The sequence below is a fragment of the Ambystoma mexicanum genome, chromosome 9 (assembly GCF_040938575.1).
Source record: "Ambystoma mexicanum isolate Mex_15411 chromosome 9, UKY_AmexF1_1, whole genome shotgun sequence".
NCBI classification, from domain to species: Eukaryota; Metazoa; Chordata; class Amphibia; order Caudata; family Ambystomatidae; genus Ambystoma; species Ambystoma mexicanum.
This window is the reverse complement of record NC_090931.1, coordinates 909,860,853-909,885,738: the sequence shown is the minus strand read 5'-3', so window position 1 is coordinate 909,885,738 and position 24,886 is coordinate 909,860,853. Positions and strand designations below refer to the sequence as shown.

The following is a 24,886-nucleotide window of genomic DNA, read 5'->3' as shown; positions in this document are numbered from 1 at the left end:
CACCCCCCAGCCACCAGGGGCAGCCTCCACCAGGCCCCCACTCATGTCTCCCATCACCCCCACCCCCCAGCAGTGCAGGGGCAGCCTCCACCAGGCCCCCACCCATGTCTACCACCACCCCCACCCCCCAGCCACCAGGGGCAGCCTCCACCAGGCCCCCACTCATGTCTCCCATCACCCCCACCCGCCAGCAGTGCAGGGGCAGCCTCCACCAGGCCCCCACTCATGTCCAACTCATGTCTCCCATCACCCCCACCCCCCAGCAGAGCAGGGGCAGCCTCCACCAGGCCCCCACCCATGTCTACCACCACCCCCACCCCCAGCCACCAGGGGCAGCCTCCAGCAGGCCCCCACCCATGTCTAACACCACCCCCACCCCCCAGCCACCAGGGGCAGCCTCCACCAGGCCCCCACCCATGTCTACCACCACCCCACCCCCCAGCCACCAGGGGCAGCCTTCACCAGGCCCCCACTCATGTCTCCCATCACCCCCACCCCCCAGCAGTGCAGGGGCAGCCTCCACCAGGCTCCCACACATGTCCCCCTGCGTCCCCACCCCCAGCCACCAGGGGCAGCCTCCACCAGGCCCCCACTCATGTCTCCCATCACCCCCACCCCCCAGCAGTGCAGGGGCAGCCTCAACCAGGCCCCCACCCATGTCTACCACCACCCCCAGCCACCAGGGGCAGCCTCCACCAGGCCCCCACCCATGTCTACCACCACCCCCAGCCACCAGGGGCAGCCTCCACCAGGCTCCCACACATGTCCCCCTGCACCCCCACCCCCCAGCCACCAGGGGCAGCCTCCACCAGGCCCCCACTCATGTCTACCACCACCCCACCCCCCAGCCACCAGGGGCAGCCTCCCCCAGGCCCCCACTCATGTCTCCCATCACCCCCACCCCCCAGCAGTGCAGGGGCAGCCTCCACCAGGCCCCCACCCATGTCTACCACCACCCCCCCACCCCCAGCCACCAGGGGCAGCCTCCACCAGGCCCCCACTCATGTCTCCCATCACCCCCACCCCCCAGCAGTGCAGGGGCAGCCTCCACCAGGCCCCCACCCAAGTCTACCACCACCCCCACCCCCCAGCCACCAGGGGCAGCCTCCACCAGGCTCCCACTCATGTCTCCCATCACCCCCACCACCCAGCAGTGCAGGGGCAGCCTCCACCAGGCCCCCACTCATGTTTCCCTGCACCCCCACCCCCGAGCAGTGCAGGGGCAGCCTCCACCAGGCCCCCACTCATGTCCAACTCATGTCTCCCATCACCCCCACCCCCAGCAGTGCAGGGGCAGCCTCCACCAGGCCCCCACCCATGTGTACCACCACCCCACCCCCAGCCACCAGGGGCAGCCTCCACCAGGCCCCCACCCATGTCTACCACCACCCCCACCCCCCAGCCACCAGGGCAGCCTCCACCAGGCCCCCACTCATGTCTCCCATCACCCCCACCCCCCAGCAGTGCAGGGGCAGCCTCCACCAGGCTCCCACACATGTCCCCCTGCACCCCCAACCCCCAGCCACCAGGGGCAGCCTCCACCAGGCCCCCACCCATGTCTACCACTACCCCCACCCCCCAGCCACCAGGGGCAGCCTCCACCAGGCCCCCACTCATGTTTCCCATCACCCCCACCCCCCCGCAGTGCAGGGGCAGCCTCCACCAGGCCCCCACCCATGTCTACCACCACCCCCCAGCCACCAGGGGCAGCCTCCACCAGGCCCCCACTCATGTCTCCCATCACCCCCACCCCCAGCAGTGCAGGGGCAGCCTCCACCAGGCCCCCACTCATGTCTCCCTGCACCCCCACCCCCCAGCAGTGCAGGGGCAGCCTCCACCAGGCCCCCACTCATGTCCAACTCATGTCTCCCATCACCCCCACCCCCCAGCAGTGCAGGGGCAGCCTCCACCAGGCCCCCACCCATGTCTACCACCACCCCACCCCCCAGCCACCAGGGGCAGCCTCCACCAGGCCCCCACCCATGTCTACCACCACCCCCACCCCCCAGCCACCAGGGGCAGCCTCCACCAGACCCCCACCCATGTCTACCACCACCCCCACCCCCCAGCCACCAGGGGCAGCCTCCACCAGGCCCCCACTCATGTCTCCCTTCACCCCCACCCCCCAGCAGTGCAGGGGCAGCCTCCACCAGGCTCCCACAAATGTCCCCCTGCACCCCCACCCCCCAGCCATCAGGGGCAGCCTCCACCAGGCCCCCACTCATGTCTCCCATCACCCCCACCCCCAGCAGTGCAGGGGCAGCCTCCACCAGGCCCCCACTCATGTCTCCCATCACCCCCACCCCCAGCAGTGCAGGGGCAGCCTCCACCAGGCTCCCACACATGTCCCCCTGCACCCCCACCCCCCAGCCACCAGGGGCAGCCTCCACCAGGCCCCCACTCATGTCTCCCATCACCCCCACCCCCCAGCAGAGCAGGGGCAGCCTCCACCAGGCCCCCACTCATGTCTCCCATCACCCCCACGCCCCAGCCACCAGGGGCAGCCTCCACCAGGCCCCCACCCATGTCTACCACCACCCCCACCCCCCAGCCTCCGGGGGCAGCCTCCACCAGGCCCCCACCCATGTCTACCACCACCCCCACCCCCCAGCCACCAGGGGCAGCCTCCACCAAGCCCCCACTCATGTCTCCCATCACCCCCACCCCCCAGCAGTGCAGGGGCAGCCTCCACCAGGCCCCCACCTATGTCTACCACCACCCCCAGCCCCAGCCACCAGGGGCTGCCTCCACCAGGCCCCCACCTATGTCTACCACCACCCCCACCCCCCAGCCACCAGGGGCAGCCTCCACCAGGCCCCCACCCATGTCTACCACCACCCCCACCCCCCAGCCACCAGGGGCAGCCTCCACCAGGCCCCCACCCATGTCTACCTCCACCACCACCCCCCAGCCACCAGAGGCAGCCTCCACCAGGCCCCCACCCATGTCTACCACCACCCCCACCCCCAGCCACCAGGGGCAGCCTCCACCAGGCCCCCACTCCTGTCTCCCATCACCGCCACCCCCCAGCAGTGCAGGGGCAGCCTCCACCAAGCCCCCACCCATGTCTACCGCCACCCCCACCCCCCAGCCACCAGGGGCAGCCTCCACCAGGCCCCCACTCATGTCTCCCATCACCCCCACACCCCAGCAGTGCAGGGGCAGCCTCCACCAGGCCCCCACCCATGTCTACCACCACCCCCACCCCCCAGCCACCAGGGGCAGCCTCCACCAGGCCCCCACCCAAGTCTACCATTACCCCCACCCCCCAGCAGTGCAGGGGCAGCCTCCACCAGGCTCCCACACATGTCCCCCTGCGCTCCCACCCCCCAGCCACCAGGGGCAGCCTCCACCAGGCCCCCACTCATGTCTCCCATCACCCCCACCCCCCAGCAGTGCAGGCACAGCCTCCACCAGGCCCCCACTCATGTCTCCCATCACCCCCACCGCCCAACCACCAGGGGCAGCCTCCACCAGGCCCCCACCCATGTCTACCACCACCCCCACCCCCCAGCCCCCAGGGGCAGCCTCCACCAGGCCCCCACTCATGTCTCCCATCACCCCCACCCCCCAGCAGTGCAGGGGCAGCCTCCACCAGGCCCCCACCCATGTCTACCACCACCCCCACCCCCCAGCCACCAGGGGCAGCCTCCACCAGGCCCCCACTCATGTCTCCCATCACCCCCACCCCCCAGCAGTGCAGGGGCAGCCTCCACCAGGCCCCCACCTATGTCTCCCCCATGTCTCCCATCACCCCCACCCCCCAGCCGTGCGCGCGATTGGCCTGGGTACGTGTACTTCGGGGTGCACGGGAAGTTCCACACGCGATTGGCCTGGGTACGTGTACTACGGGGTGCGCGGGGAAAGTTCCACACGCGATTGGCCTGGGTACGTGTACTACGGGGTGCGTGGGAAGTTCCACACGCGATTGGCCTGGGTACGTGTACTTCGGGGTGCGTGGGAGGTTCCACACGCGATTGGCCTGGGTACGTGTACTACGGGGTGCGCGGGAGGTTCCACACACGATTGGCCTGGGTACGTGTACTACGGGGTGCGCGGGAGGTTCCACACGCGATTGGCCTGGGTACGTGTACTACAGGGTGCGCGGGAGGTTCCACACGCGATTGGCCTGGGTACGTGTACTTCGGGGTGCGCGGGAGGTTCCACACGCGATTGGCCTGGGTACGTGTACTACGGGGTGCGCGGGAGGTTCCACACGCGATTGGCCTGGGTACGTGTACTACGGGGTGCGCGGGAAGTTCCACACGCGATTGGCCTGGGTACGAGCACTTCGGGGTGCGCGGGAGGTTCCACACGCGATTGGCCTGGGTACGTGCACTTCGGGGTGCGCGGGAAGTTCCACACGCGATTGGCCTGGGTACGTGTACTACGGGGTGCGCGGGAGGTTCCACACGCGATTGGCCTGGGTACGTGTACTTCGGGGTGCGCGGGAAGTTCCACACGCGATTGGCCTGGGTACGTGTACTACGGGGTGCGCGGGAGGTTCCACACGCGATTGGCCTGGGTACGTGTATTTCTGGGGTGCGCATGAAGTTTCACACGCGATTGGTGGAAATCCACGTGTGCTCTGTCATCACGTGTAATGAGGGAAACACCCGCGCGCGTCACGTCACAGACGCGCTTACGCGCTAAGGGCCTTTGGTCCAATGAAATCGCATATGCGTGCTGACGTGCATACGCGCTAAGGGCCTTTCCTCGATTTACATGCAGACGTGCAGGATTTTCACGTGCCAAATCACTCCATATCAAGCTGGCCACGCGTAAGCACATGGAAGACCACGCTCCTGCCCACAAGGCCGAATTACTGCCCCCCAGAGCCCCGAGCACGCTCCCACCTGCCATCTGCTGCTGCCTGACTGCCTGCTGCCCACGTGCCCTGCCATTTGCTGCCTGCACATCAGCCAGGGGTGCTGTTGCTGTGACCACCCCTGCTGGAACCGAAGACTCCCGACTGGGATTCCATCGCTCCACAGCCCAGCCCCAGGACCCAGTTGCCCACCCACTCCTGCCTCTGGGGTTGTCATGTCGGGCACTGCAACATCTGGCACCACTGACAACCCCCGGCCAGAGAGGCAGAGGGGCACCAGCTTCAGTGCCAGGGAAGTTGGTGTCCTGGTGGAGCAAGTCCTGGGGCAGTATGATGCCCTCTACGGAAGTGTGCGCGCCGACAAGGAAGGACGGACTCGGATCTGGACGGACATCGTGACTGCCATCAACGCGGAGGGGGTGGCAGTCCGCGACTTCCAACATGTCAAGAAGTGCTGGGAGGACTTCAGGTCTAGGACCCTGAACAAGGCCCGGCGCCTCTTGAAGGCAGCAGATGCTAAGGGGCGCCGGGGCCACTTGTCGGAAGATCAGATGAGGGCCCTGGAACGCATATCCCCAGCGCTCCAGGTCCAGGTCCTTGAGAGGCAGACCCGTCTGGAGTCGAGCGGTAAGTGTACATGCATCATGATTGTAAGCTGTGCGTGTGGTGATGTGCCAGTAGTGTGCTGGTTGCACATCTGTTTGTATGGGGCCGAGTATGGGTGGAGGTGTACAGGACCGTGAGGCTAACACATGCGAGGGCTGTCATGTGTGAGACATGGACGGTGCTTGTGTGTGTAGGCTTGCATGCCAAATGCAGTTGTGTGGGCACACATGTTTGGATGAATGAGTATGTAAATGGGCATGTTCGTGATGTCACGCATGTATGTTGTTTTCAGCTGCATGTATCAGCACTGTGTACATGTGCATGTGTGTGTATTTGACAAGGGTGCAACAGTGATGCAACATGGATGCATGTGACAGCGGGATGTGGAAGCCTGATTGGCAGATGTGACATGGATGCCCATCGGAACACTGCGACAGTTGGCTGAGGTGTACACATGCATGCAAGTGTGGTGGTGTGCGTGCATGTGTAGTGCACTCCCTGTTTTGCATGTGATGTCTGGCTCACCTTTGCCTGCTCATGCTGTTGTATGTGTCTGGATGGTGCTGGCAGTTGCAATGTGGCTGTGGTATGGCTCATGTGTGCAAGTTGAAATGACATGTGTGTTGCCGATTGTGATGCCATGTCTGAGGTTTGCCAATGCAACTCATGTGCAACTGTCATGTGTGTATGTGTCCATTGTACAGTGCCCTGATGCCTGTGTTTTATTTCTCCCTGTCTGCAGCGTCAACTGATGAAGAGGGCGGAGAAGGTGCTGTGGAGCACAGCGGCGGGGATTGCACCGCCAGCCGGAGACGCAAGGCCCGGCTCCCCTCCCAGGTTGTGATCTCGTCGGGGAGTGAGGAGTCCGGTGCCGCGTCCCAGGCCGCAGCTGCCGGGGGGAGGTCCAAGAGACAGAGGTCGGAGTTGGACTCCTCGGCAGCAGAAGGGGCAGCTGGGACCCCACAGGGCCCAACGGGGGAAGATGGCACGGAGTCATCCAGGTTGGTGGGGGGTTTGGTGGAGGAGGAGGCCGTGCAAGCAACAGAGACAGGTTCTGGAGGTGGGGATTCCACTGGTGCTAGTGGTGCAGTGCAGGACCAGGGACAGGAGGCAGCACAGGTCGCGGCGGAGGTACCTGTGTGCAATCCTGTCCCTGATCCTGTCACTGCATCATCTTGCACCAGCAGGGATGCCTACGTCCAGACCCGTTTTCAGGCAGGGGATGAGCTCACGACAACTGGCCTTCCTCTGCCTGCGGATGTGGCTATCCGGGTCCGAGTTGAGCCTGTCCTGACTGGTGTGGCGTTGCGTCAACAGGCCATGCGAGGTGACCTGCAGTCTTTTCATGAGGAGACTGCACGTCATCTCGAATGGCTCGTTGACCACGTCGGCCTACTGGGACAGGTCACCAAGGCCGGATTCCTCCGTTTGATGGGGCTTGCTACGACCCCCTCCTCAACTGAACCCCCTATGCGCCAGTCATCCTCCGTGCCATCTTCCCACCCATCAGTCACCTGGGTGCCTTGTGGAGCTGCCTCTGACAGTGCGGCCAGGCTGGTGGAGGAGGCATCCCTGCCACAGTCGGGAGTCGGACGTCCAGCAGGGGTGGCCACATCAACGACTGCACCCCAGCCAGAGGAGGATGTGCAGGCAGCAGGAGGCAGTGCACTGGCAGAGGCGCAGCAGCAGCAGCAGCAACGTGGTGGGAGCCATGATGGCTCAGGGCCTTCCACATCGGAGGGGCAGGAGGACCCAGGACGGGAAGTGTCTTCCGTGTGGCAACGGTTGGGCCACGCCATAGATGCGGAGCGGCAGCGGGCGGAAGAGGCACGGCTCACGATGGTCAGGGCGGAGAACTCCATGCGGAGGGCCCTGAGGCGTGCCGAGTGCCTCGAGGCAATCTGCAGGGAGTTTGGGGGGAACATGTGGACGGCCCTGCGGAACCTCGGGGCCATGGAGGAGGAGCGCCTCCGGGACATTGAGCAGGAGTTCGATGATGCCCTGGCCCGGAACATCCCGAAGTGAGCCGTCGGACTAGCCCGCTGCCCTTGTAAATAGTTCTATAGTTAGTGTTAGGTTTCCTTTGGTTTAGCATTTTTTTTGGACCTTTTGGACAATGGGCCACATTTTTGTATATAGTTATTTTTTTTTTAGGTAGTGTTATTAGATAGGTTTCATTTCTTCGGTTGGGATCATGGACCCTGGATTGTTTATCTGTACATAGTTGACTTTTGGATTTTCAATTTTTATTATGATTTCGCCATGGAGCAATGGTTTTCGATTTTAATTTTCCATTGGATTTACTTTTGTGGACTGTGACTTTGGACACCTTTCCTTTGCATTATGATTTGTGGTTTTGCATTATTTCACGGACCTGCTGTTTTTTTTTTAATTTCTATTATTGTTTGTTTATTTTTGATTCAATTTATGTTGCTTTTAATACATATTTTTTATTCAAAGTTCAATGTGTAGAATCATCTCATTGGTTTCATGCTTTTCATGATATGGGTTTTGACATTCACTGACACCCATTGGGTGTATGTGAGGGACATGTGTTCATTTCCAAACTTGCAATTGGGCCTCTATCATGTTTTTGCCATTTGTAAGTGGGTGGATGCAATACTCGGGTGGGTGTTTGGCATTTGGAGGCTGACCATAAGGGCCAGGGATCTACATTGTGGTGACATGTTGGCTGGGGGACATAAGTGGGGGCCTGGTGGAGGCTGCCCCTGGTGGCTGGGGGGTGGGGGTGGTGGGAGACATGAGTGGGGGCCTGGTGAAGGCTGCCCCTGCACTGCTGGGGGGTGGGGGTGATAGGGGACATGAGTGGGGGCCTGGTGGTGGCTGCCCCTGGTGGGTAGAGGGTGGGGGTGATAGGGGACATGAGTGGGGGCCTGGTGGAGGCTGCCCCTGGGGGGTGGGGGGTGGGGAAGATAGGGGACATGAGTGGGGGCCTGGTGGAGGCTGCCCCTGCACTGCTGGGGGGTGGGGGTGATGGGAGACATGAGTGGGGGCCTGGTGGAGGCTGCCCTTGGTGGCTGGGGGGTGGGGGTGGTGGTAGACATGGGTGGGGCCTGGTGGAGGCTGCCCCTGCACTGCTGGGGGTGGGGGTGATAGGGGACATGAGTGGGGGCCTGGTGGAGGCTGCCCCTGGTGGGTGGGGGTGATAGGGGACATGAGTGGGGGCCTGGTGGAGGCTGCCCCTGAACTGCTGGGGGGTGGGGGTGATAGGGGACATGAGTGGGGGCCTGGTGGAGGCTGCCCCTGCACTGCTGGGGGGTGGGGGTGGTGGGAGACATGAGTGGGGGCCTGGTGGAGGCTGCCCCTGGTGGCTGGGGGGTGGGGGTGGTGGGAGACATGAGTGGGGGCCTGGTGGAGGCTGCCCCTGGTGGCTGGGGGGTGGGGGTGGTGGGAGACATGAGTGGGGGCCTGGTGGAGGCTGCCCCTGGTGGCTGGGGGGTGGGGGTACAGGGAGACATGAGTGGGGGCCTGGTGGAGGCTGCCCCTGGTGGCTGGGGGGTGGGGGTGGTGGGAGACATGAGTGGGGGCCTGGTGGAGGCTGCCCCTGCACTGCTGGGGGGTGGGGGTGATGGGAGACATGAGTGGGGGCCTGGTGGAGGCTGCCCCTGGTGGCTGGGGAGTGGGGGTGGTGGTAGACATGGGTGGGGGCCTGGTGGGGGCTGCCCCTGCACTGCTGGGGGGTGGGGTGATAGGGGACATTAGTGGGGGCCTGGTGGAGGCTGCCCCTGGTGGGTGGGGAGTGGGGGTGATAGGGGACATGAGTGGGGGCCTGGTGGAGGCTGCCCCTGCACTGCTGGGGGGTGGGGGTGATAGGGGACATGAGTGGGGGCCTGGTGGAGGCTGCCCCTGCACTGCTGGGGGGTGGGGGTGATAGGGGACATGAGTGGGGGCCTGGTGGAGGCTGCCCCTGCACTGCTGGGGGGTGGGGGTGGTGGGAGACATGAGTGGGGGCCTGGTGGAGGCTGCCCCTGGTGGCTGGGGGGTGGGGGATGTGGGAGACATGAGTGGGGGCCTGGTGGAGGCTGCCCCTGGTGGCTGGGGGGTGGGGGTGGTGGGAGACATGAGTGGGGGCCTGGTGGAGGCTGCCCCTGCACTGCTGGGGGTTGGGGGTGCAGGGAGACATGAGTGGGGGCCTGGTGGAGGCTGCCCCTGGTGGCTGGGGGGTGGGGGTGCAGGGAGACATGAGTGGGGGCCTGGTGGAGGCTGCCCCTGCACTGCTGGGGGGTGGGGGTGGTGGGAGACATGAGTGGGGGCCTGGTGGAGGCTGCCCCTGCACTGCTGGGGGGTGGGGGTGGTGGTAGACATGGGTGGGGGCCTGGTGGAGGCTCCCCCTGGTGGCTGGGGGCTGGGGGTGATAGGGGACATGAGTGGGGGCCTGCTGGAGGCTGCCCCTGGTGGCTGGGGGGTGGGGGTGATAGGGGACATGAGTGGGGGCCTGGTGGAGGCTGCCCCTGCACTGCTGGGGGGTGGGGGTGCAGGGAGACATGAGTGGGGGCCTGGTGGAGGCTGCCCCTGCACTGCTGGGGGGTGGGGGTGCAGGGAGACATGAGTGGGGGCCTGGTGGAGGCTGCCCCTGCACTGCTGGGGGTGGGGGTGGTGGGAGACATGAGTGGGGGCCTGGTGGAGGCTGCCCCTGCACTGCTGGGGGGTGGGGGTGGTGGTAGACATGGGTGGGGGCCTGATGGCGGCTGCCCCTGGTGGCTGGGGGGTGGGGTGATAGGGGACATGAGTGGGGGCCTGGTGGAGGCTGCTCCTGCACTGCTGGGGGGTGGGGGTGGTGGTAAACATGGTTGGGGGCCTGGTGGTGGCTGCCCCTGGTGGCTGGGGGGTGCAGGGGGACATGCGTTGGTGGGCAGTAGTGCAAGGTGACATGTGGGTTGGCTGGGGGGCATGGCCATGGTGGATGGGGTGCCTGCAGGACATGTGCAGGGTAGGCCCCTGTTGTGTGGGCCACCTGCAGGGGCCATGGAGGGTGTAGAGGGAACACCTGGGAGGACCCACACGTGCAATTCACCTGTGGTGCTCCCCCCGCACCCTGTAATACACGTACCCTGATGGAATCGCTTGTGATACTTCCCGCACACCCCTGAAATACACATACCCTGCTGATTTTGCGTGTGATACTTCCCGCGCACCCCTGAAATACACGTACCCTGCTGCTTTTGCGTGTGATACTTCCCGTGCACCCCTGGAATACACGTACCCTGCTGTTTTTGCGTGTGATACTTCCCGCGCACCCTTGAAAAACACGTACCCTGCTGTTTTTGCGTGTGATACTTCCTGCGCACCCCTGGAATACACGTACCCTGATGGAATCGCGTGTGATACTTCCCGCGCACCCCTGAGATACACGTACCCTGCTGCTTTTGCGTGTGATACTTCCCGCGCACCCCTGAAATACACGTACCCTGCTGTTTTTGCGTGTGATACTTCCCGCGCACCCCTGGAATACACGTACCCTGATGGAATCGCGTGTGATACTTCCCGCGCACCCCTGAGATACACGTACCCTGCTGCTTTTGCGTGTGATACTTCCCGCGCACCTCTGAAATACACGTACCCTGCTGTTTTTGCGTGTGATACTTCCCGCGCACCCCTGGAATACACGTACCCTGATGGAATCGCGTGTGATACTTCCCGCGCACCCCTGAGATACACGTACCCTGCTGCTTTTGCGTGTGATACTTCCCGCGCACCCCTGAAATACACGTACCCTGCTGCTTTTGCGTGTGATACTTCCTGCACACCCCTGAAATACATGTACCCTGCTGTTTTTGCGTGTGATACTTCCTGCGCACCCCTGGAATACACGTACCCTGATGGAATCGCGTGTGATACTTCCCACGCACCCCTGAGATACACGTACCCTGCTGCTTTTGCGTGTGATACTTCCCACGCACCCCTGAAATACACGTACCCTGCTGCTTTTGCGTGTGTTACTTCCCACGCACCCCTGATGCACACGTACACAGGACAATCGCGTGTGGAACTTCCCGCGAACCACTGAAATACACGTTCCCCGCTTGGCGTTTGCTGTTTGCCAGCCCTGTGAACTGGTCCAGGGTTAGCGCAGCCCTTTGCGATTATTTGGGGATTTTGAAGGCTTTTCCTTGCGCAAGGGCGTTCTTGGGGGCGTAACTGGCGCTGCTGCAGGGTCGCTGCGCCACGGCTGGTTTTGGATGCGAAAATCCATGAATACGCTGTGCGCGGAAATCGATTTTAGCGCACGCCAGCCGCGTGCGCCACTTTTGTGCGAATTTCTATGAATTACCCTGAAAATGTTACCGAGAAGATGGAGAGTGGTGAGTAAGGTGTTGTTCGAATCGCCTTCTAGCACTTATGTGTGTTAATCAGCCTTGTCTTTCTTCTTGCAGGTCGTTTGGATGTGGACCAAAAGCAAGTCCAATTCAGGTAAGCGTGCCCCTTTTGATTGTTTTTTAAATGTGAAGAATAAACGCTTACTAATGCTGCTTCTCTATTCTCCCCAGGTTGCGGCTTCCAAGAGAGAGGGCGAGTGTTCACCAAGATACTAGATGTTCGGGATTCTGGAGTGGATGACAGAAGCAGGGCTCGCTAATAGGTAAGCGAATACTATCGGTGTTCTTGTTTTCTTGTTCTTGCAGCTATCGGGCCCGGAATGCAGAGGAATATCCGACAGACCGCGGTGACCGTCACTCTGCGACCAGCAGAGTAACACGAAGCGTGTTCTCCAGCTTGGGCGTGGCTTATATAGCCTGCAGGTATCCCAGGTGCCCCCAGGCATGACCACACCCTAAATGCTAGACGGGGCATCCATGTTGTGAAAATGCCATTGTGAGTTCCAGTTCTCCCATTCCCCATATGAGCCAAAGGCGCCAGGACTGACTCCAAGAGAGTCTTGGGGGACATGATGGGGCCCTTGGGGTCATGATGGAAGACTGTGGTGCAGCCCAGGTGGCCTGAATGCTAGTGCCAGGGTCAGGGGTCATGACAGTGTCCCACCATCTTCCTGTCTGTTGTGGATCAAAGGGTCTCTCTGGTTAATTGAGCTCCATGTGGTTCCTGAATAAAGCTGCAGGTCTCCCTTGAAGCTGTGGTGAGAACAGACTTTTTGTCTCCATCAATCCACATACTTGTACCTTCTGAATGGGGTCCCCCTTCGGGGATGACCTCTTTAAATACATTGTCCCAGACATCCTTGATAGTGAGAGGTGGGAGCTGGCTTCAGGTTGACATGGTGCATATCAAAGGTTGTTGGGGGTTTCCTGTCTTTTGTTAACCTCTGCAGCCAGGCAACATGTGGGCCTGTTTGAAGTATACTCTATTAATATGTTAAATAGGTTAATTGCTGCCACCATCTGAAGAGGGTAAACAAATGGACAGGGTGGAACCATGGAGCCTTTGATAGTTAATTAGGCTGGCCATGGCAGGGGAAAGGTTTTGGCCTGCCCCCTTCTGAGGTGTATCATGTACTCCACCTAAATATGACAGGGGGGACGGCGCATGTAGATTGTGTCCACCCAGAGTACAGAGGTCTATGTGTATGTCATGCAGTGAGCATAGGAAAATGTGTTCGGATTAGTCCCACACATTTTCTGGAGGTTGATCTACCAACATTCAATTTCATTTAAAATTTCAAAAAAGTCCAAGCGAGCGCACACCCACTGTGCAGATGGTCGAATTCCTCACAGTGAGTATTGAGCTATTCTCAGGATTCTGTGTAAAGCGGTTCTGCGAGACTCACCTGGAATCAACACAAATTGAGTAATGGGTGTCTCTCAGTGGGCACTCATAGTGTGAGTAATGCAGATATAAAAAGGCCTTGCACTCGGTGGAGTCCACTCTAGCTTGGTCTGCATGGAGATTGTGGTCAGGTCAATTATGCCCAAAAACAGCACCAGCTGTGCAGTCAAAAGCAAAAACCATCTATACATTTGTGCAGTTCTTGGCGTCCAGTGATGAATTAGAGAGCATCTCAGACTCGAAGACTCCATTTGAGTTATATAAGTAGATTGTTCAACCACTGACCATGGTAGGCTAATCACCTGGCTCAGTGACCTTGTGGCTATTGGGGAAACTATTTTGAAATGGGTCATTTTCTTCCTGCAAAGCAAGACCCTGCATGTGAGCATTGGACCCTGTGTCAGACTGGTGGGCCCTTCCCTCTACGGGATGCCTTATGGTTCAGTCCGCTCCCCATTATTGTTGAATGTGTATATCTGAGCCCTGTGTGGCATCATCCAAAGGCATACCCCCAGGTGCCATGAGCATAACACCCAGCTCTGTCACTTTCCAGCACAGTCCTCAGATGCCTCTGGAATCCTGCAGGCAAATTGCCTGAAGTTGAACTGGAACAAGAAAGAAATACGGAACGTGGATTTCAAAGGTCAACCGATGCTAAATCAGGCATTGTATGATCAGTTGTTGCTTAATGGAGGATGGCTTCCACCTTTTACGTTAGCATGAACATTTGGTATCCGATTTTACTACAGCCATAGCAGAAAAGAATCCATTGCCTCAGTGTTTAAGTCCGTGCAATTTAGGTCAGGTGTGTCAGAGATCTTAGACCCCTTCTCCCATTGGCTGATCTAGTATCACGTGTCAATGCTTTTGTGACAACACGGTTGAAAAACATAAAACTGTCTATTTGCCAAGTGCAGCATGTGGCTTCTCAAATGCTCTTATAGGCTTATAGACTAAGGGAGAGGCATTTACGGTGGTACTGAGGCATAGCCTATGAATACATCTTAGGGAAAGGTCATTATTACAACTGAAAGTGACCTGTCCCGAGGTCTATAAGGCGATAAGCAAATGCTGCCAAAAGCAATATTGGTTTTGTAGTTGTGATGGTGAAGTATAAGAAGTTAGGCTAGTAGTCAGCAAAGTAAATAAACACAAATGTTAGTAAATTAAATGTGGCTTTATTTTGTAATATTTAAAAAATAGAAGTTTGGATAATGTGGGTGTAGAGGCTTAATGGCTTGTCACTTTTGGGAGCTTCTGGGCGATTTACATAGCAATGGCAGAAAAATGTGGGAGGAGTTGCTTAATTACTTTCAGTCCTTTCCCTGTCTGAGTCTGAAGCCAGAATGTTCAGAATTCCGTCATCAACAGCAGTCAATAACAGCAGTTACTGACTACATTATGAGAATTCTGATTGGCTGAGAAGAGGTCAATAATGATTTCTATGTGGTAAAATATGTTATGTAAGTCAAGCATATTGCCCTCAACCTCCATGGCCAACTCTGGCTGCCAATAGATTTCTGCAAGAGGTGCAAGTTGGCTGTTATTTCCTTGAAAGCATTGCAAGGCGAGCCACTGCATCCGCAGAGTCACCAGACGGTGACTACTCACTATTTAAGGATCGGAGAGGTGTTTCAAGGGTATTTCAGCTGACGCGGGTGACTGCACATTCTCAACTGTAGATCCATCGATAGGAAAGGATTTGCCCCTTGGCAAAAGGTGCACACAAACACTTTCTTTTTCCGATGCACCGTAAAACTCATATTTTCCATCTGGTTTTCCCTCAGTGGCATTGTTTGCTTTAAGTCTCTAAATATGAGTTTTAAACAATTTTAATTTGTAGTGTTTGGTTGCCCCTTATGTTGGGTTTAAAACCTGAAATAAAGATGACTACAGGTAAGTGCTGGACTGAATGAGCTGAAAGGTTTGATACACTATGGTATAGGTTAACTCTGTATCAAATGAGCTGATCAGCAGGCTATTGCTGGATCAGAAAAAAATATCAATCAGCTGTAGGCCTTTACTGCACCAAGTAAATTGTAATTTGTATTGTGCCCACTACAACCACAGTGGTCTCCCGCCGCTGAGCTTTGTCTGAATAAATGGGTAATGGAGCCCGAGGCTGGTAGGCTGGCCATATGTATTGTTGCGGTAGACGAAAGGGCTAGGGCAATCAGGACTGTAGGAGTGGAATAAGAGGAAGGGATCAGGTAAAAATGTCCCTATATATATATGGTTGCCATACATAATGTCGCTGGGAAAAGTTAATGGCGACATTATATAGGTGACCATATATATAGGGACAGGTGGAGTGGGGGCTGCGGGGGTGTCACCCACTCCCCTCTTTAAAAAAACTGCCATTTTTCTGCGACTTTTTTGCATGGCAACATTTTTGCGGGGACATTATCGCATGCAATCAAGAGGAAGGGACGCAAAGTAAGACGGGATGGTGTGGGCTGGATAGTGTAAGAATGGGTGCATTTATTCTCTGTTTCTTAATGAAGACAAGTACTATGATGTGGGCTGCACATATAATCCTGTTGTTTCAGCAGTTCTTTGAACCTTGTTAAGTAGTACTTGTATGTTAGGTGTGGCTGACTGATGGACACTGGTGGTAAATAGTACTTGTATGTTAGGTGTGGCTGACTGATGGACACTGGTGGTAAATAGTACTTGTATGTTAGGTGTGGCTGACTGATGGACACTGGTGGTAAGTAGTACTTGTATGTTAGGTGTGGCTGACTGATGGACACTGGTGGTGCTCGAACATCGCTGTGGAAGTTGGTCGATGGAGTTAAGGAGGCTGAGTGAGCATCACATTCCCCGTGGACCCGCCAGTCAATATCCTGGGGTTGCCACGGATAAATCCATCTAAAACAGCTATGTCAAGTACTGACTGTGTGAGAAGGAGAATACAAGGAGACAACAGGAGGGTAGGCCACATTATAGGATGCACCCAATGATTCTAGAATTGTACTTCACTCCACTCTAGACTTTCAAGGGCCTATTGAGGAGTGTGCACCATTTCTTGGCATTGTGTTTCTGAGATGGAGTTGGATTGTCATTTAATTCATGCATCTAGAAGTAACAAGCTCCCAAATGGTTCTACCCCGTGGTAGGAAAGTTGTTTAAGTGTACATACGTATACTACTTAAAAATGTACTACTGAGAGAATGAAATCATTAGAAATAAGTATGAGATTAAAAGGAGTTGGAGGTGAATACTTATACAGCCACAGACCACCATTGGAACAAGTGAAACTATCAATTGTTCAAAAGCCATCACTTGATCAGGCGAGAAAATTCGTTTACCAATGATCCTCTCTGTAGAAAAAGGGATGTTTGATCAGCTCCCTGCCTCGCTGAGACCAAATTAGCTGCAACAACCGTCCGAGTTTCCGTGTGTAGGGGGGCAAATGATTGGTAAGTCCCAGGAGTGTGGTTTTGGGGTTGGGATCTATGGGTTCACCTATGATAGCAGCTGTTTTTACTAGTATTGTTTCCCAGAATCTCTGAATTGTTGGACAGTGCCAGGCGAGGTGGACGAAGTCTACCGACTGGGCGCTGCAACGGCTGCATGTTGGGGGAGCAGAGGGATGGTAGTGGTGGATTCTGGCGGGGGTGTGGTATGCTTGGTGAATTAATTTTAGGTGTATTAGTTTATATCTTGTATTTAGTGATACCTTTTGTGTTTGTGCTAGGATATAGTCCCACTCCTCATAAGGAAATGACATCTGGAGGGATCTCTCCCATCTTATTTTGGGCGTCATCGGGTTCGGGGCAGTTTCAGTTAGCAATGTCTTGTATAGCATCGACACTAGTTTACCCTCTCCTTGCGACTGGATAACTCTGTGTAACAGCTGCCAGGTGGCGGGTTGTTGCGGGAAAGAGGGTAGTATAGCCCAGAGGGCTTGTCTGAGGCGGAAGTAGATAAATGTGTCGGGGGTCTGGTAGTGCCACAGTTTCTGGCTTGTTGGGGAGTGAGAAAGGTCTCTTCGATGAAGAGGTCACCCAGGGTTTTTAGTTTTAGCTTGTCGACCCAGTTTAGGTAAACTTTCTCAGTGGTTAGGGGGATTCTAGGGATGAATTCTAATGGTAGTAGGGGAGAGAATCTGGTTTGGATGTCACACTTGTGTGCATTTTTTTTCCATATTGCTATGGTGGGGAGGACCGTATTCAATGTGTTGTGTGGTGTGTGTGTTTGACCAAAGATAACTGCTCTAAGTAAGAAGGGAGAAGCGAGGGCTCGTTCAAGCTGAATGTGGGGCCGTACCAGTGTCCTAGAAATTGGGCCTAGGCCACCCAGTAATAACGTTCGAGGTCAGGGAGTGCCATACCACCCTTTTTTACTGGTTGAATGAGTGATTTATATGCTATTCTGGCTGGTTTGCCTGCCCATAGGAGTACTAAGACTAAGCTGCATAAGCGTAGGAGATGGACTTGAGGAACTAAAAGGGGGATATTCACAAAAAGATAGAGAAGTTTAGGGAGTATCACCATCTTCACCAGTGACACTCGTCCCCAGAGTGTGAGTGGAAGTGATTTCCATCTGTCAATTTTCTCCTGGAGTATTTGGAGTACTTTACCATAGTTGTCTCGGAAGAGGGTTGGGTGGTCTCTTGCTAGGTGAATGCCAAGGTATCTGACGTTCGTGTGTTCCCATTTGAAACCAAAGTCATCTGGGAATTCTTGGGTTTCGGGAGTGAGCGGGAATATGATCGATTTACTATGGTTAATTTTTAGGCCGGAGTAATTGCCGAATTTTATTATGTCACGGATTACAGGGTTAAGGTTTGCTGCTGGGTCACTAATCAGGAGGGCAATGTCATCGGCGTACAGGGAGACTATTAGCCAGTGGGGGCCAAAGGAGAGGCCTCTTTGTATGTGCTTAGCCCGGAGGTCGGAGGCGAGTGGCTCCATCACTAGTGCAAAGAGTATAGCGGATAATGGACACCCTTGACTGGTTCCCCGCTGAATGTCGATTGCCGTCGATCTAATTTTCCCTAGGGTGATGTGCAATCTGGGTTGGTTATACAGGAGGGCGATTAGTTGGAGAAAACGCATGCCAAGCCCCATACGTTGACGGATCTCAAAGAGGAAGGGCCATTCAACAGAGTCGAAAGCCTTCTCGGCGTCGAGGAGGATTGCTGCCGCCTGCTGTGAGGGGTTGAGTGCCTCCATGACTCCAAACATGCGTCTAATGCTGAATGTTGTGTTTCTGCCTGGTATGAATCAGGCTTGGTCAGCTAGTACCATCGCAGGTACCAGGGGGGTCAACCTGGAGGCCAGAATTTTCACTAGTATTTTATTGTCTAGACTGATCAGCGAGATTGGTCTGTAGGAACCGCATTCTTCGGGGGGTTTATTGGATTTGTGGAGTAGGATTGCATTCGCTTTGCGTAAAGTCGGGGGTAATGAGCCCTTCTCCATTGCCTCTTCATAGACTTGTAGCAGTAGTGGTGTGAGGATTGGTGCAAATGAATTGTAAAATTCGCCTGTTAGCCCATCTGGGCCCGGTGCTTTGGTGCTTGGTAAGTCTTTGATGGCCTGGAGGGTTTCCTCCAGCATGATGGGTAGATTTAAGGGTTCTTTCAGTGTTGCATCTACCCAGTACAGTTCAATTTCTGCTAGATATTGTTTTAAATCTTCCTGGGAGGCGGTGAAGTTGGTTTTGTATAGGTTTTGATAGAAGGTGCAGAACGTTTCGGCTATTTCCTTATCTGTGTGAACCATGTCGCCTTGGGGGTTTCGGATTTGTTCTATCTGTGTTGGTTTGTGGTCTGCAGCTATCTATCTCGCGAGGAGGGCACCTGGTTTTTGGCCTTCTCCATATTGGCGAATGCGGTGGCCGTGTGATAGAAATTTTAGTTCGCGGTCGGCAATTGCTCTGAAGTTATCAAGCTCTTTCTTGAATGCTGCTAATACATGTGGCTCCGGTGTTGTGTATTGAAGGTGCTCGAGTTCTTTTATTCGGGTCTCGCTCGATGCCAGTTCGCGTTTTATGAGTTTGAGGATGCCCTGCTCTTTGGTAAGACAGATCCCTCTGACATAGCATTTCAGGGATTCCCACAGAGTTCCTGCTGATGCCACCGAGCCTTGGTTGAGTTCAAGGACGGATGTGATTTCCGAACGGAGTTCGTCTGCGAATACCTGATCTTGTAGGGATCCAGTTTTGAACCTCCAGTGTCTCCACCCCCCGATGGATCTGGTGGGGTACATTCTACTGTGACAGCTGAGTGATCAGATATTGTTCTGGGTAGGATTTGGCTGTTTGCCCATTGAACATGGCTGTGAGCAGACACCAGGATGTATTCAAGACGGGAACTTGTCTTATGGACCCAGGAATGGAAGGAGTAGTCGCGGGTCTCACCGTGTTGATGCCTCCATATATCGACCAGGTTGTAGGCTTTGCAGATTTCGATCACTTGGAGGGCTGCCCTAGGGACGGTCGTGGAAGACGGGTGGAACCTGTCCCAGTGGGGGTCCAGTGTAGTGTTCATGTTGCCAGCCCAAATGATTGTTGCAGACCTTACCTCTCCCAGGTGTGTCATTACCCAATCGAAGTTGTTGTATCCATCTGTGTTTGGCCCGTAGGAATTTATGATCACAAATTCTGTATTTTCCAGGGTTGCATGTACTAGGAGCGTTCTTCCCTCTTCGTCGTTTTTGACCGAGATTATTTTGCCTTTTAGGGAATTGTGTATGAGGATTTCTACTCCTCTGGCGTAGGAGAATTATGATGCGAAGTACCTATGGCAGCCCCAGTCTCATGCCCAGCTGTTTTCTGTGCCGGGGAGGAGGTGGGTTTCTTGAATTAGCGCAATGTCTACTTTATGTCTTCGGAGGTACTGTGACATCTTTCTGGACTTTGTTGGGTTATTGCCGCCTTTGATATTCCATGTGGCTAGCTTGAATGTATTTGTTGATGGATTGTTTGATGGTTTTGGGACCGTAAAAGGGGGTGATCGTAGCAGGCTAGGATGCTACTGTAATGTATGTAGGTTTTAGCCCACTTGTGCAGAGGTTGTTTTTGTCGCTGTGACACGGCATCCACGGGCATAGATGGGGGGTACAGACCCCGAGCGAGCACACTTCCATAACTGTAAACTTGAACGCTCCCACTCACGGGCAACCCCCAACTTGCCCATCGAATTACCTCTTCCCCTTCCCCAAAACATAACTGAACTGCGCTTGGGGCACTAGGGAGCTTCCAAGAGTGGGTGCACCATAAAGTTTGTTGTTGTTGTAAGAGGACCAATGGCTCTTTTTGTGAGAAGCGAGAGATGACTTGGGTGTGGACGCGAGTGGGTATCATGGCAGGTCTCCTACATCTCGGTCTCTTCTTTGGGGTCTTGGATTGTTACTGGTTTGTTTGCATCCTATTTTGTCGAGGAATGTATTTGCCTCGTCTGGGGTGTTAAAGAATTGTGATTTTCCGTCATGTTGAATGCGTAGTTTGGCAGGGTATAACATGGAATGGAGCAGTTTGTTATCCTGCAGCCGACGTTTCACTCCGGTGAATGTTCTATGCTGAGCTTGAACTGCCGGGGAGAAGTCGGGGAAGAATTGGATATCGTCTCCGTCGTATTGTAGCTTCCCTTTTTCCCTGGCGAGGCGCAGGATCGTGTCCCGGTCTTTAAAGTTTAGTAATTTAGCTATTATTGGGCGGGGGGTACACCCTGGGATCTGTCTGCTAGTCGGGACCCTGTGGGCTCTTTCTACCACAAACATGTTGGAGAGTGCGGGGCTGCCAAATATATCTTTGCATAGGGTTTCTATGAAGTCTTCCATTTTTCTTGTATTTTGTTGTTCTCTTACCCCTAGGATGCGGATATTTTTCGGCGGGAGCGCCCTTCGAGGCCCTCATTTTTGGCTAGGACGACTTTCATTTGGGTTTCCAGAGTTGCCACTTTAGTGGCTATGGAGGCCACGTTATCTTCAGCGTCTGAGATTCGTTGTTCCGCGGTGTCTAGCCTGTCTCCAAGCTTATCTAGCCGGTGTTGTAGTTGATCGACTTTTGTGGACAGGGATTCCAATTTGCAATCAATGTTTCCTATGTCTGCTTTTAATTCAAGAAGGATCTCTTTGATGTCTGTGGTCTGGGAGGGGTCCTCGTCTTGGGGCGTGGGCTCTGCGGGGCTCCCTGGTCCGCCATTTGTTTTCGTGGTTTTGAGTATGGTTCCTGCCTCGAAAGTCAATTTTCTTCGAGACTTGTCAGATTTCCCCATCTTGGTGGTTTTGATGTTCCTAACAGATTTTCCGTATATGGTCCCTTGTCCTTGGGCTTCCTCTATGTTATTCACGTGCTGGCGAGATGCCTGGTGGGATCGTCGGGGGGCACTTTTGTGAATATCTCCCACCTTGCGGAGGGCGATTGTACAGGATGGGGGGGCTTCCCGACGGATTCCGGGTGTTTGCCCTCTGACGATGTTTGCTGTCAAAAAAGGGGGGGCATCTGGGCTGGTAGTTGATTTGCTTGACGTTTTTACTTCTTGCCTCATGGATGGTCGGGACTCCTGGGATATCGGGGTTTCTGGTGTTCAGCTGGAGCTTGCAGTGTCCCCACCGCTCACCCACGCGTAGATCTTAACAAGGTGTGGCACCGAATGTTGGAGGCTCTAGTTTGTTGTGGGTTGTGGGGGCTGATGTGGGCTTTTTTGCCACCTTGGGTGTGGCTGGCGGCCTAAGGATCCAGCGGGTTAACACCAGGGCTGCTGGGCCTGCGGGCAGGGCATTGGGTCTCATCTGTCTTCTCCTTCTCCCCCCTCTGGTGGCTCATGCGTCGGTCTGCCGAGGTATGAGGGTCCGCCAGGAGCAAGCAAGTCGCTGCTATATTGTGTGGCTTTGTGCGTAGTTTCTCCCCCCGGGTGCCGAACACTTGGGGTGGGGCGGTTCCACAGTGGGGGGCTGGTAGCGTTATCGCTGGGAGGAAGAGGGGGCTGGCTCACCTGGGGTGATTTTGTCTCTATGTGCCCTTCCGCCGCTCCGTCCGGTCCGCTGGTTATGAGGGGGCCCGAGGAGCCGCGGGCTGGGTGAGCGGTCTCCCGTGAGCCGCGCCGGGACTCCGCAGTTGATCCCCCGGGGGTGCCGCGGCTGCCACAGGGGAGCGCCGGCTGCTGGGTCCGTGTGTATGTCTCTGGGGCGGCCGTGTATTCGATGTGGGAGAGGGGCTCTCAGCCTCCGCGGAGCCCATGGCTGGGATGCTGGTGGTGCTCTGGGCGTATGATAGCACTGGTGTCTCGCCTCCCGCCTCAGCCGCTCTTCGGATGACGCCGCGGACGGCTACTTCGGTGCGCTCCGCGCCACGCAGGCCCCATGTCTGTTTGGATGTTGTGGGGAGTTTCGCTGCTACCGTTGTCTCTCAGTCAGCTGTGTACCACTCAGGGCTGACAATTACGTCGCTGGGGGGGTCGGATGGCCCCTGGAACCGTGTTTTTGACAGGATTTATTCGGTGCACTCCCGGAGCTCACATCAGAGCCGCCATCTTGGTTGCGCTCTAGCGCCCTCTGTCCCCTTTTGTAGTTTTCTTAGCTGTGATGTAGGAGACCCCAGGTATAGGGCATTAGCAAAGTCTAAGCATAAAAGGATGATAGCGATGATGGCGGAGGCTGTGCAAGGGAAGGTCAGGTAGGGAAAAAGGTGGCGAATAAGGAAAATATGTAGGTAGCAGCTTTTTGTCACACAGTCGATGTGATGTGATAGTGTCAGGTCCATGTCCATGATGCATCTGAGGTTTTTTACTGTGTTGGAGGCGGTGGGTGGTGAGCCTAGCGAGAGTGGTCGTTGGGTGGGTTGGGAAAAGAGGGAGGTCTTGCCGCAGAGCTTGATCTCAGTTTTGCCTGGGTTGAGTATGAGGTGGTTGAGAGTCATCTAGGGCTCGATTTCTGAGAGGCATCTTGCGAGATTTGGGGAGGTGGCGGAGTGGTCCTTTGGGATCTGTAAGACGATGTCAGCTTTGTAATTGTAGAAGGTTAGGCCATGGGATCGAATGGTTGCGGGAATGGGCCTGAGGTAGAGATTAAAGAGCAGTGGGGATACGGAGCAAGATCAGTTTCACTCACCTGCTTCACTCCCCCACCTCTTTCATGATACATTGCAAATTCGCAACATCATCATTTATCAGCTATTCTCCTCACTCATCATCCATGTGCCCCCTCTCTTCTCGCACACAGGTGTTGCCTGTTTTGCTTGATTCGTCTACCTTGCTCCCCCTCCCCCTCCAGCCTTCTTCTGCAGGAGTCTTCCCTGATACATTCTGGTTTCACCATCACTGTCTTGTGGCCAGTTCTGGATTTTACTTTTATGGACTTCATTGATGCACTGTGCGTCACCCTTTCTCAACTCTCATGCTGGACTTCCTTTGCAGCCTGCACTCATGGTGGCTCTGAATCATGCTGTTCCCATCTTCATCTTGTATCCTGGCTTGCAACATTATGTGTTACTACTGACTTCTGAAATTGTATTCGCTCTCCCCTCTTGTTTCTCCATGCTTTTTTGACTGCTTACTCTCTGTTCACTCCTCCTCTTCCTTTCCCTATTTCCTCCCTTCCTTCCCTCCTCCACTTACTTTCTTCTATGCACTTACTCTATCAGAATTGTCCCTGGACCTAGTATGATAGCAACCTCGGCTGTCACCTCCCCCCTTCCCTTACTTGTTCACTACCCCCTCCAGCACTATCTGAAATGTCGTCAGGCCTAGAACGATAGTCTCTTGTTTTGTTCCTCCCATCCCTTTCTGCACCCCTCTCCCTTACCTTTTGTTTTTCTCCGGCTCTACCAGAAATGTTGTCAGGCCTGGTATGGTTGTTGCCTGTCTGTTTCCATTTCCTTCCTTATCTATGTCTTAGCTCTTTGTACTATCTGAAAATTTCGTCAGGCCGAGTACGATAGTTAATTTCATATCCTTACATGGCCTGTAAGAATGTCTTTGTATTTTCCCTGTTTCCCTCCCTTGCCTTGAAGTGCTTTGAAACACATTGTGTATAGGTGCTTTATAAATAAACTATCATATCATATCATTCTCCTCACTTGATTTCCATGCTGTTTGTGTTCAATGGCAGCATCTTTTTCTCTATAAAAAAATAAATGGGTGTTGGTTGAAACAGCTTTTTTGTTTTCATTATAACTTTTGACCCATTAATGCATTATTACCAAAATTCATATTTGGAGGTGTCCGTGCCAGAAATGTTTTGAGAACTCTTGAGCCAACTCCATCAAGTTAGTCAAAAATTACTAGCAATAGAATTTTGGGAAAAGTAATTTCAAATTGGTGTTATCTTAACTTTAGGATGGCAATCAATTATAGTGGCAATCCAGGCATATAGGTGATTTGGTGAAGTATAAAAGCCTATTAGCATATATTTTTGCACATGCTGCATGAGGATGTATTTATGAGCAATGCTGTTATAAGACTCAGGCATCATGAACGTTTTCACAGTGGGAATGCTGGCATATATTTAGGACATAGGCATCATAAACCTGTTGTATAATGTTCCTGTCTACTGTTGGAGATCTGGCATCCATCGCTTGGATATTTTCATGTATTACCCTACAGAACTGACTATACATTGTATGGCCTATACACAGTTGAAGAAAAATATATGGGCAGAACCCTCTTTTTTAGGGGGCCTGACTCTCGAGGGTTAAGAAGTACAGAATTACAGGGGGGTAGAGTCAAAGGCTTCCCTGGCCAAAGGTGTGACAGGGGGT

The 24,886-nt window shown here is 55.2% G+C and overlaps 1 protein-coding gene across 15 annotated transcripts in view; it reads left to right on the top strand.

The window, feature by feature from the left end:
* Nucleotides 1-24,886, top strand: part of PCBP3 (poly(rC) binding protein 3) — a 307,825-nt gene that overhangs the window by 120,793 nt on the left and 162,146 nt on the right. The window contains exons 2-3 of one of the 15 annotated variants that reach the window (XM_069616059.1): nucleotides 11,830-11,866; nucleotides 11,944-12,035. The exons of the other annotated variants lie outside the window; for them this stretch is intronic. Coding sequence (XP_069472160.1) covers nucleotides 11,989-12,035 — 47 coding nt within the window. The 5' untranslated portion in view covers nucleotides 11,830-11,866; nucleotides 11,944-11,988. The remainder of the gene's footprint in view (nucleotides 1-11,829; nucleotides 11,867-11,943; nucleotides 12,036-24,886) is intronic. 15 annotated transcript variants of the gene reach the window in all.